Below are 13,004 nucleotides of genomic sequence, written 5' to 3'. Positions count from 1 at the left end.
TTAAATAATTTGTAATCACAGTAACATGGTAAACCTAATTCGACATGCAATTTATTGATGTGTTGCTCAACAGTATGAACGTCCTTTGTCTTCTGTCAGTTATATCAACAAAACAAGTATATTGAATACTCTACAATTAGTCATGGTTCAATGGTCTTTATCTAACTTTTGATTTTGATTGTTCCATTGCTGGTTTTGTTTTTACAATATTTTGCTTTATGAAAGGCTGATCAAATTAGAGTTTCAGTGTTGCCATATAAACTGTCTTTATATAGTTAGTTAATTATAAGTCTACACATAATAAAATTACATTAGTTTTTTGTCGTATTCTTGAATTTATGTATCATTATAAACTATCATTAAATCCTTCTCATTTTTTTTCTGGCCTTCTGATGTTCATGTAACGTCTTGTACCCGTACTTTCTTATAACATGATATTCTCTTTTCCTTTTTTCAGGTGCATTCGATGCAATGATCATCTTACTGATTATACTGATTTCTATAGTTTTGATTTTGATATTACTTCTAGTGTTAATCAAACGATTGGTACTAGATGTAAGAAAAAATCAAAAGAAAGGTAATTTAACTAAACCTCAGGAGATATCAAATACTTGTTTTAAAAAAACCTTTGTTCTAATTTTGTCTTTTGATGGAAGTGATAATTCTGTCAGTCTCTGACATTGGTTATAAATGTACATAGGGAACATACCATTGCTTCTATTTGGATACGATATATTTATATTAGAGCAGTACATTTTCAAATTCAAATTGTTAGACTTTAACATTTAAAAAAATGGTCGACATTTTTACCACTGTCCCAGGTTAGGGGAGGGTTGGGATCCCGCTTAAAAGGTTTAGCCCCGCAACATTCTCTATGTATGTACCTGTCCCAAGTCAGGAGCCAGTGGTTGTCGTTTGTTAAATCGTTACATTTTTGTTGTTCGTTCATTTTTTGTATATAAATTAGGCCGTTAGTTTTTTCGTTTGAATTGTTTTACATTGTTATTTCGGGGCCTGTTATAGCTGACTATACGGTATGGGCTATGCGTATCGTTGAAGGCCGTGCGGTGACCTATAGTTATTTATTTCTGTGTCATTTTGGTCTCTTGTAGAGAGTTGTCTCATTGGCAATCATACCACATCTTCTTTTTTTTTATATTTAAGGCAAAAACCATGATTTGTTTGCTTCCAAATTGTCATCTATTTATCGAACGTGACAAATTTTTGAAACAAATTACAGAAAATGGTCTTACATGAGCAACACATTGAGGTGCAATGTCGAGTAGAATATGCGTTTGATTGGTAATCACCTAAGATCACACCCGTTTTTCTGTTGGTTTGGTGTTGCTTCATATTTTATGTTATATGCTGTGATTTGTAGACTTTATTATACTGTTCGTTTTATTTTTTTCGTATTAGAGTTGTTGCCAGTTTGTCTTCGACCTCATTTTTACTTTTCGATTTTTCTTCTAATAGCCTCAATTCTTATTGCATCCGATTTAAGACTGAATAGTTATTTCAAAGAACACATTAAGTTTCATCAACAAAAGGGGATTCAAATTTGATTTTCGTCGATTTTAACGTGACATCAAAACCAGCTGTTATGACGATCAATCTGGTCTTTCAAGTTTATATTTTACATAGTGTAATATGAAATAGGAAAATGATATGATATAATTGTCATAGAGACAACCTTCAACCATTGGTCATTCAGATAAGAAAAACTAACGACCGAAGTTATTACAAAACAATTTAAGAAAAACAAATATATTACTTTTTCAGATACAACATGTTCAAAGGATCAGAACCAAACCGAAAGCAAGACGGAAAGTGAAAAAATTCTTCCATTGTCTGAAGGTAACGAAAATAGCTATGAATCAAAACAAAACTGATCAAGGGATTTCAATAATTTTTTTTAAAGTATTACAATGTCAAAGCTTAATTATTACGAAAATAAGTAGACATATTTGCACTGAGTACTTTATTTTATCAATCTCAATTGATGTTGTATTCAACTGATGCTTTTGTGACGATTAATTGACAATATACGGAAAGTCAACAGTAGCATACTGCTGTTCAATACTCATCAATCGATTAAGCAAAAACAAATCCTATAAAAAACCATGTAAAAACAAAACTGTCAATAGATATAGGAAGATGTGGTATGAGTGCCAATGAGACAACTCTCCATCCAAGTAACAATTTATAAAAGTAAACCATTATAGGTCAAGGTACGGCCTTCAACACGGAGCATTGGCTCACACCGAACAGCATGTTTTTCTGCTTATAAACGGTTTTCCATTTAGTTTCTTTAAGCCAACGAGCCATTCAACATTTATACACCTAATTACGATGCCCCTCTTCTTGCCGACTTGTTTCTTTATTATTATGAGGCTGATTTAATACAGTAAATTCTTAGGAAGAAAGATAAGAAGATAGCAATATCCTTTAACTTTACGTTCCGCTATATAGATGATGTGCTCTCACTAAATAATTCAAAATTTGGTGACTATGTTGAACGATTCTATCCCATCGAACTAGAAATAAAGGATACTACAGATACATTTAAGTCTGCCTCATATCTTGACTTGATCCCAATTGATACGATATTCCCGGGCTTGTATTTCCTATCATTATTTCCTTGATAGAGGATTGCTGCTCACAAGGAAGCTATTAAACCTAGAGTTCCAAATGTTGATGTTGAAGTCATACCTTCGTAAATTTTACGGACGCCATCACAAGTTGGTTGACCGTTATGGAAAAACCGTTTCACAGATGATATCGTATATGTTCCTTCTGTTGTAACTACAATACCCCTTCCCTTTTCACGAATGTGACCTACCGAATTAGACTATTTACCGGATTTGTAATAACATAAGCAACACGACGGGTGCCACATGTGGAGCAGGATTTGTTTACCCTTCCGGAGCACCTGAGATCACCCCAGTTTTTGGTGGAGTTCGTGTTGCTTAGTCTTTAGTTTTCCATGATGTGTCTTCTGTACTTTTATTTGTCTGTTTGTCTTTTTATTTGTCTTTTTATTTTTTAGCCATGGCGTTGTCAGTGTATTTTCAATCTATGAGTTTGACTGTCCCTCTGGTATCTTTCGCCCCTCTTTTATTCATTCGAAATGGGTTTTTTGTCATGATGAGAGAGGTATTTAGTTTCATATAAGAACACGCTTTCTTTACATTATTACTCAACACATGTAACGTTCTGATTGGTTTCCTGCGGTTAAGATTATATTGGCTTTAAAAAAAAATTACAAGGAAACTACACATGTAACGGATAACAACTAATGTATGGAAGATCAATCGAGCATTGAACAAAATGACAGTATGGGTATTCGACGACATGTAGGAAAAATCAAAGTTATATGATCGAGACTGGTACACATTGTTAAAATTATGGCATCAAGTCACGACCATGATAAACATAGTTCAGTCTTTTTGAATACCAACGAAAACTTCACGTTTTCTTTTTAGATACCTAAGATCTTGCCATAAATATCCATGGAAATGATTTGTCCATAAACGTTCATGGTTACTTTTTAATGAATAAAAATGTCTGATATGTACCATTTGTATTTAACTTTTGTCTGCTTTGTTCATGTGTCATGCACAGTTTGCATACACATTATTGATACTCTTAAAAACTACCATTTTGCAATATCAAAAAATCATCAAATAAAGGCAGCAGTAGTATAAAGTAAAATCCCAAAAATACTGAACTCCGAGGAAAATTCAAAACGAAAAATTCCTAATCAAATGGCAAAATCTCAAAAGCTGAAACACATCAAACGAATGGATATGAACTGTCATATTCTTGACTTGGTAAATGCATTTTCTTATGTAGAAAATGGTGGATTGAGCCTGGTTTTATAGCTATCTAAACCATTCACTAGTATGACAGTCGCAACAAATTCCAAGTACTGCTGTTCGAAAGTCATAAATCGATTGAGACAAAAACAAATCGGGGTTACAAACTTAAACCGAGGGAAACACATCAACTATATGAGGAAAACAACGAAAACAACAGAATAACTGAAGTGAACAAAAACAAACGACAATGCAACACACACAGAAACGAACTATAAGATAACAACTGCCATTTTCCGGACTTGGTACAGGATATTTTAAGAAAAAATGGTGTGTTGAACCTTATCAATTTCCTGCCTCATTTTTTTTTAATTCAATGTCTTTATAATCCTTGTTATGGTGAATCAATTTATGATAAATTGTTTTTTTTTTATTATCTTCTTTTACCTCAAAAGCCAAGATGTGTTCAATGGTTTGAAATGTCATCAGTTTTCAGTTTACAGCATAAATATGACTACACACTTTGCACTCCAAAAATATGAATAAAATGCTCCAAGTGAAATTGAAAATAAGAACTACTTAAGAGGAGTAGGGTTAAATTATATTTTTCTAGAATTAAAGGTACTAACTTATTGTTGTGACTGAAATCTTCAAAAAAAATGTTTAAAAATAGAGTATTCATGACGTCATGAAAAAATAAAAAAAATACTGGAAATATAAATCCTCTTACACGTTTCTGTGTTCTTCTTCGCCATACAAAACTTGGCGAATCAAGTGCATCATGAGCTGATTTGTAATGGAATGTTAACATCACATTATAAGTTTGTAGATAGAGATGGAATTGGGAAAATTATGAAAGGAAACGAAACAAATTACTTAACAAATATGAAAACCACATCTAAACAAAATATCACCAGTCTACAACAAAACCATTGCTTGGTGAATCGGCTTCCTACTAGGATGAAAAACTTGGAGAAATATATATTAAAACTTACGCAATTCACGAATGGCGTAAAAAGGCTATATATTCAAGTAGTGTTGCGATTTTTGATAAAAACCCCAAGGTTTTATTTGTCAATGTGTCACAAACAAGCTGATGATGTTGTCTCTCAAAAACTTCAACGTATCAGTACCAATAGGTATAAAGATATTTGACTGAAAAGGAAGTTTGCCGTAAATGTCAATTTCCGTGTCTTGAATTTGTTTTTTGAAAAATACATTCCTGGAGAAACTGATGCAATATATCAAAACGACGCATTGCATTGTGTGAAAGCAGTAAAAACAGCACTGCAAAAGTTGCACCTGGACCCGCAAACTCTAAGAGAGAATTTTTGTCATCTAAAATAAGTTTTAAAGTGGAACCTGTCTCAACTCATATTCTTTATACAATAAAAATTATAACAATGATCCAACGAAATTCAAGTAACCAACTCGGAATGTAGTTGACTATTACAAAAACAGGCATGTATCGTCTGATTCTTTCACTAGTTATAGATATAATACAATTATGAACTATCAAGGATAGTTTTGACTGATCCAATGGCTAAAAAATTGCTTCTTGTAGGACATTTTTAAGCATCATTGGGACTATATTTCAGGAAAAAGTAAAATAACATAAATTCCAAACTCCGAGGAAAATTCTAAACGGAAATTCCCTATGCAAATAGCAAAATCAAAAGCTAAAACACATCAAACGAATGGATACCAACTACCATATTCCTGACTTGGTACAGGCATTTCCTCATGTAGAAAATTATTGATTGCAAATACGCTAAAATCCACTTCATTTGAGCTTTTGTTGGTAGTTGTCTTATTGGTAATTATTCCACTTTTTATTTCTACAATGACCTTATCATCTTTGCTGTCTGATATAAAAAGTTGATTATTCAATAAGTATTATTTGGATGGCTGGTCAGAGGTCATTCAGCTTTCGAATGATTCTTTTGATAAACCACATAGCACTACCTTCATGATCTATTTTTCAATTAGTCATACACTTGAATTTGTTATCATAATTTATTATCATCGAAACTAAATAACAGTGCAAGATACAGAAACAGATGTTTCTGCTTAGGTTTTCAAATATTGAAAAGAAACAAAAACAGCTGAAAATAAAAAGTTGATATTCCTGTTTAGTTGTGCAGTGAATTATTGAATGAATTATCTTCTAAACGATATATAGTGCAAATATCATTTGCAAAGTTTATTTTGACATTGGAAATAGGTTCCTGTGTGATGAAATAACTATTTCGTTATTTATCAAGCTTATATCATGTTCGTGTCATATTGCAATGAAAACATGATGTTGAATTTTAATCATTTCAAAGTTTAAAAATTACTTATCAATACAAATGGTGTTTACAACGTAGAACTTTTTGGGAAAACAGTTTGTTTGTTTTAAATTTAATGACCTGGTCATGTCGCACGTAATGAAATTTAAAAAAAAACAAAACATATCTTTTAAAGTGAAAGTCTAATTTATGGAATACATGTGAGATAAATCATTTGTTATTTATCAAGAATATAAGTTTGACACCGATTTTGACATTCACTAACATATACTGAAAAATTGTTTTGAACAGTAGTATTTGTTTAATGTTTTAAATATGCACCCATAATTATGTTTAAAGAATTAATGTGTTCTAATAATTACTAATTTTGATAATATTGGACAGCAATTGACAAGCTATTACCTTGTGTTATTGCCCATTCACTTGTTTCTGTGTTCATACGATGCAGATTTCATATATGAGATTTCTTGAAAGAGTGAAACAAACTAGCATAACAAATTAATTGCACACTGAACTATAACGGTTATGTCCTTTCTTATAATAATGAAAAGTGTTGTGACAACGTTGAACGCATTTATATCAGCAAACTTAAAACTACAGAATACCACATATAAAGTTAAGTTTGCTCCATATCTTGACAAACTTCTAGAAAATTACAACTATTCCCGACTTAAGCAACGGTTTCAGATTAGTAATAAGGTCTTTCCACTTTTCTGTGGAAAGACCTATTGTATTTGTCCTGATTATTAGGTCTCCACTTTTCTGTGGAAAAACCTATTGTATTTGTTCTGATTATTAGGTCTTTCCACTTTTCGGTGGAAAGACCTATTGTATTTGTTCTGATTATCATTTATTTTTTCTTCTTCCGCTACTTTTATTTCTTGCGTATAAATTTTGTTTCGCAAGATGTCGCTTAGATGTTTGGTATATGATACCGAACAGTTTATGAGCCTTTGAAATTCCCCCTGCGTAACCGAATACTTTTCTTTGTTGGAATTATCTACCCGAACACTGATTTCCTTGTGACTGCATCTCCTCCGTAACCATAAAAGAAAGCGACAAATTTCTTTTATAAAATTGCTCGTTATATCCTTCGCATGATTTGTCCTAGTTTGACCGAAGCGATACGAACACTCCATATGAGAGTTATTTCCCCTTATGTATTTGATATAAGTGATATGCATTTCTATCTTATAAACCATAAGTGATAGAGACCTAGGATCATTTGATTTGAGGTCCTCGGTCCAAAAAAAAGAAAATAAGGTCAAGGTCAAAGGTCAAGGTCATATTTCAAATTTTGATTTTGGCTTATATTCAATTCTTTTCAAAAACCGTATAATATATCGACAACATATTTTTACTAAATTGTAAGTTGCGACATGTCGTAACACATAAATTTTGGTTGAAAGGGTACGCTTACATTAAAATTGGAGTTTTCTCCCCTCTTATATTAAAAATTAGGCATATAGTGATAAAACTCATTACACATATGGTCTTTTGATTTGAAGCCATTGGTTTATGACCTTGAAATTAAACTCAAGGTCATAGGTACATTTGACGTTCTAGATTTTGACCTTTGCTTTTACCTCATATGTACACTTGATAAAGCCATGGGACTATTTGCATTACGTTGCAAGCCACTTCACCATGGAAAAGTCAACTGGAAGTGACCTGGTGTAAACCGGAAGTAGCTATTTTTTGTACTTATTTGATGTAAAAGTATATTGAATCATATATTTTTTGAATTTTTGAATCAGTATCAAGTAAACTATCAAATAAGACCGGAAGTGACTTTTTTTCAAACCGGAAGTAACAATTTATCTCCCTTATTTAGAAAGAAATGTATAGAAACCATATATTTTTGAAATCAGTGTACAATAAGCTATCATTTGACGCTGAATATGATATTTTAGACCGAATTGTATAAGTTCAATATCAAAATAGAGCTTAATAGGTGGAAAGACATTCAATTGTTCTCTGAACAATTGGTTTTTAATTTTTTTTTTTTTTTTTCTTCCGCAAAAATTTGTTTTCGCGTAAATTTTTTGTTTCGCAATGTGTCGCTTAGATATTTCTTATATAGTATCATATAGTTTATGCGCTTTTTATTTTTACCCATTGTAAGCCGAACAATTTTCTTTGTAAGAGTTATCTCCCCGAACACTGTTTTCCTTGTGACTGCATCTCCTACGTAACCGCAAAAGAAAGCGACAAATTTATTTTATAAAATTGCTCGTTATATCCTTCGCATGATTTGTCCTATTTTGACCGAAGTGATATGCACACTCCATATGAGAGTTATTTCCCCTTATGCATGTGATATAAGTGATATGCATTTCTATCTTGTAAACCATAAGTGATAGAGACCTAGGATCTTTTGATTTGAGGTTTTTGATCCAAAAACAAGAAAATTAGGTCAAGGTCAGAGGTCAAGGTCATATTTCAAATTTAGATTTTGGCTTATTTTCAATTCTTTTCAAAAACCGTATAAGATATCGACAACATATTTTTACTAAATTGTAAGTTGCGACATGTCGTAACACATGAATTTTGGTTGAAAGGGTACGCTAACAATAAATTGCAGTTTTCTCCCCTCTTATATTAAAAATTAGGCATATAGTGATATAACTCATTAACCATATATAATTAAGACCTATGGTCTTTTGATTTGAAGCCCTTGGTTTATGACCTTAAAATTGAACTCAAGGTCATAGGTAAAATTGACGTTCTAGATTTTGACCTTTGCTTTTACCTCATATAAAATTGAGAATGGAAATGGGGAATGTTTCAAAGAGACAACAACCCGACCATATAGCAGACAACAGCCGAAGGCCACCAGTGGGTCTTCAATACAGCGAGAAACTCCCGCACCCGGAGGCGTCCTTCAGCTGGCCCCTAAACAAAAAAGTATACTAGTTCAGTGATAATGGACGTCATACTTAACTCCAAATTAAACACAAGAAACTAAAATTAAAAATGATACAAGACTAACAAAGGCCAGAGGCTCCTGACTTGGGACAGGCGCAAAAATGCGGCGGGGTTAAACATGTTTTTGAGGTCTCAACCCTCCCCCTATACCTCTAGCCAATGTAGAAAAACAAACGTACAACAGTACGCACAGTAACACTCAGTTTAAGAGAAGTCCGAGTCCGATGTCAGAATAGGAAACAAAAGAAAATAAAAAAAATGACAATAATACATAAATAACAACAGACTACTAGCAGTTACTGACATGCCAGCTCCAGACCTCAATTAAACTGATTGAAAGATTATGTCTTCATCATATGAATATCAGGCACAATCCCTCCTGTTAGGGATTTAGTATTATACCATCATAAAATATATGAGAAGAACCTAATCCGTGTCATGCCAACAACTGGTTTTAGAATAAATATATTTCATTCCGATGCAAAGACCCTATAAGTGAATCAATATTAAAGCCAAAATATGCAATCTTTAATGACCTGACAACAGTATACATGTATACATGTATACATGATAAAGCCATTAGACTTCTTGCATTACGTTGCAAGACACTTGACCATGGAAAAGCCAACCGGAAATGACCTTGTGTAAACCGGAATGTAGCTATTTTTTGTACTTATTTAATGTAAAAGTATATTGAACAATATATTTTTGGAATCAGTATCAAGTAAACTATCAAATAATACCGTATTTGACATATTTCAAACTGGAAGTAACAATTTTTCTCCCTTATTTAGAAAAAATGTCTAGAAACCATATATTTTTGGAATCAGTGTACAATAAGCTATCATTTGACGCTGGATATGATATTTCAAACTGAATTTTCATAGTTCTATATTAAAATTGATCTTTATGGGTGGAAAGACCTTCAATTGTTCTCTGAATTTTAATTATTATTATTTAAAATAATTTCTTCCGCCAAATTTTGTTTTCGCGTAAAATTTTTGTTTCGCAATATGTCGCTTAGATATTTCTTATATACACTACAAACCAGTAAAGTCTGAAATGGCCTATATCTGTACTCGACTGTACTGATTTTTACTCGACCAATCTGAATTGGTCTGAATTTTACTCGACATTACTCGACCCCAGTCTTAACCATACTCGACTGTACTGATTTGTACTTGACCCTTATCTTTGCCATTGAAAATGGTCTGAACTATTACTCGACCAGTCTGAAACAGTCTTAACCCATTCTCGACCTGTACTCAACCAATTTTTTTCAGTCTAAAACATACTCGACCAAAGGTCTGAACAATACTCGACCAGTCTGAACCGTACTTGACCAAAAAACCTATATTTGTTTTTTTTAATTTTAGCTGTTAAAATTAATTTCTTTTTTCTGACATGAAAACAGCCACAGTAAAATAAAGATATATATAAAAATATATTTTTACATCCTTACATGATTCTCAGATTTTTCAAATAGAGATATTTAAATCAAATTATCTTATATAATAATTTAATTATATTAATTTTAAAGTTTAAGAGTTTTGTTAAAAAAAGATTTTCTTTTAACTAAAAACCACACCTTTACTGAGGGTAATAACACCTTATTAAGGTGCTTCTTGTTTGGCATGTGTGTGGTTTTTTTTTAAAACTTAATTTTCCTAAATTCATAAAGAAAAACTATATAGGTTTCATGGTTATATACAATAGTTATATAATTATCTTTTTAATGAGGTAACAACAGCCAAAAAATCACTGAAATTGTTTAACCTTATATTAGAAATATATCTATTCTTATTATAATTTGGGATATATTATATATAATATATATCAAAAGGGGATAAAAAAATTAAAGAAATAGATAAATTTTTCTTCTGATTAGTGGTACAGTATAAAGTAATACCTCCTGCTTGGGGCAAACTCATTAAAAAGATCACACCTGGTCAGAGAGTATTAATTTCTAATTAACATTCATTAACCTGTAAAACACACATGTACTGAGGTAAATAAACCTTATTAAAGTGCTTCTTGTATGCCATATCTTTAATTTTGACAAAAGTTATTTAAATTTAATTGAAATAAATTTTTTCTGCAACTTAGAATCACATTTCCTTTTTTAAATGGTTATCAAGGATTGCTATGGAAGTTCTATTATCATGATTATCTTAAATTCTTGGTTTTACAAAACAAAGGTGTTATTTTTAAAATTTATTAAGTTGCTTTATATACTATTTATAATATATTTTAATAAAAAAAATGTTCACTGCATTATTAACTAAACTCAACTGACACCATAAATCTATACAAGGCTTAAGTAAATGGTGAAAATTGTCCAGTAACCATAAAATATATCAGAAACATTCAAAAAAATTTGAATAACATTGAAAATATTAGTCACAATTCAGTTTTGAGATTATTTGATCAGTTTGTTTTATTTTTATTTTAAAGGTGATATATATATGTATGTATATAAGTGTTGATAAATATGGTGTTGAATTTATATTATGTTTATTGTGAGATTTTGGTTTCAATGCCATATTGAATACATTTTAAATTTCAAATTGTTGTTCAAATTTCTAGCCAGGGGAAATAGCTGTTAAAAACAGTTCCTAAATTGATGAAATACAATAGATAGATACAAAAATTTGGTCTAGGTTGGTTAAGACTTAGTCGAGTATGGTTCAGACTAGGTCGAGTATGGTTCAGACTAGGTCGAGTATGGTTCAGACTAGGTCGAGCATGGTTCAGACGAAAATAAAATGGTTAAGTACTGGTCGAGTACAAGTTCAGACTGTTAAGTATGGTTCAGACTACAGTCGAGTATTATCAAATAAATTTCAGACCAATTCAGACTGGTCGAGTAAAAATCAGTACAGTCGAGTTCAAATATAGGCCATTTCAGACTTTTACTGGTTTGTAGTGATAGTATCATACAGTTTATACGCTTTTAAATTTTAACCCTCCTGAACCAAACAGGTTTCTTTGTAAGAGTTATCTCCCTATTCACTGTTTTCCTTGTGACTGCATCTCCTTCGTAACCGTAAAAGAAAGCGACAAATTTATTTATAAAATTGCTCGTTATATCCTTCGCATGATTTGTCCTATTTTGACCGAAGCGATATGAACACTCCATATGAGAGTTATTTCCCCTTATGCATTTGAAATAAGTGATATGCATTTCTATCTTGTAAACCATAAGTGATAGAGACCTAGGATCTTTTGATTTAAGGTTTTTGATCCAAAAATAAGAAAATTAGGTCAAGGTCAGAGGTCCAGGTCATATTTTAAATTTAGATTTTGGCTTATTTTCAATTCTTTTCAAAAACCGTATAAGATATCGACAACATATTTTTACTAAATTGTAAGTTGCGACATGCCATAACACATAAATTTTAGTTGAAAGGGTACGCTAACATTAAATTGCAGTTTTCTCCCCTCTTATATTAAAAATTAGGCATATAGTGATATAACTCATTAACCATATATAATATGACCTATGGTTTTAAATTGTTAAATAAATTTCTTTTAGTCTGTGCCTGCATATCGAGAATATATTTGCCAGTTGGTACAATATACCAGAGTTTTAGTTTCCTATCAAGATTTCCTGAATAGAGGGTTGCTTATAAAACAAATAGTTCCATTGTGTATAGATTGAATTTTTACGGACAACATCTTAAGAAGGTTGACGGTTATGTAGAATCTGTTTCACTGATGACAAGGGATATCTTTTAATTGTTATTATCGTTTCCTCAAATGTGACATCTCGGAATGAAAGTTATCACCAAATATATACTTTCATGAGCAAGACGACGGATGCCGAATCATTTAAGTTCATCCCGTTCTTTATGGGTTTCGTGTTGCTCTGCCTTTAATTTTCTATGTTTTGTACATTTTCATTTTGCTCTCTTTATTTCGTTTTTTCCCATAGCATTGTTTTCAGTTTGTCTTTGAATTATGAGTC

General features: G+C 31.6%; 1 protein-coding gene across 1 annotated transcript in view; it reads left to right on the top strand.

Annotated features, from left to right (window-relative positions):
* Positions 1-13,004, top strand: part of LOC127718063 (uncharacterized) — a 31,224-nt gene that overhangs the window by 16,461 nt on the left and 1,759 nt on the right. Inside the window, exons 6-7 of the mRNA XM_052223964.1 lie at positions 458-577; positions 1,783-1,857. Of these exons, the coding sequence (XP_052079924.1) occupies positions 458-577; positions 1,783-1,857 (195 nt within the window). The remainder of the gene's footprint in view (positions 1-457; positions 578-1,782; positions 1,858-13,004) is intronic.

This window comes from Mytilus californianus, unplaced genomic scaffold (assembly GCF_021869535.1).
Source record: "Mytilus californianus isolate M0D057914Y unplaced genomic scaffold, xbMytCali1.0.p SCAF_10, whole genome shotgun sequence".
Taxonomy (NCBI): Eukaryota; Metazoa; Mollusca; class Bivalvia; order Mytilida; family Mytilidae; genus Mytilus; species Mytilus californianus.
This window is presented reverse-complemented; position numbering and strand designations above follow the sequence as displayed.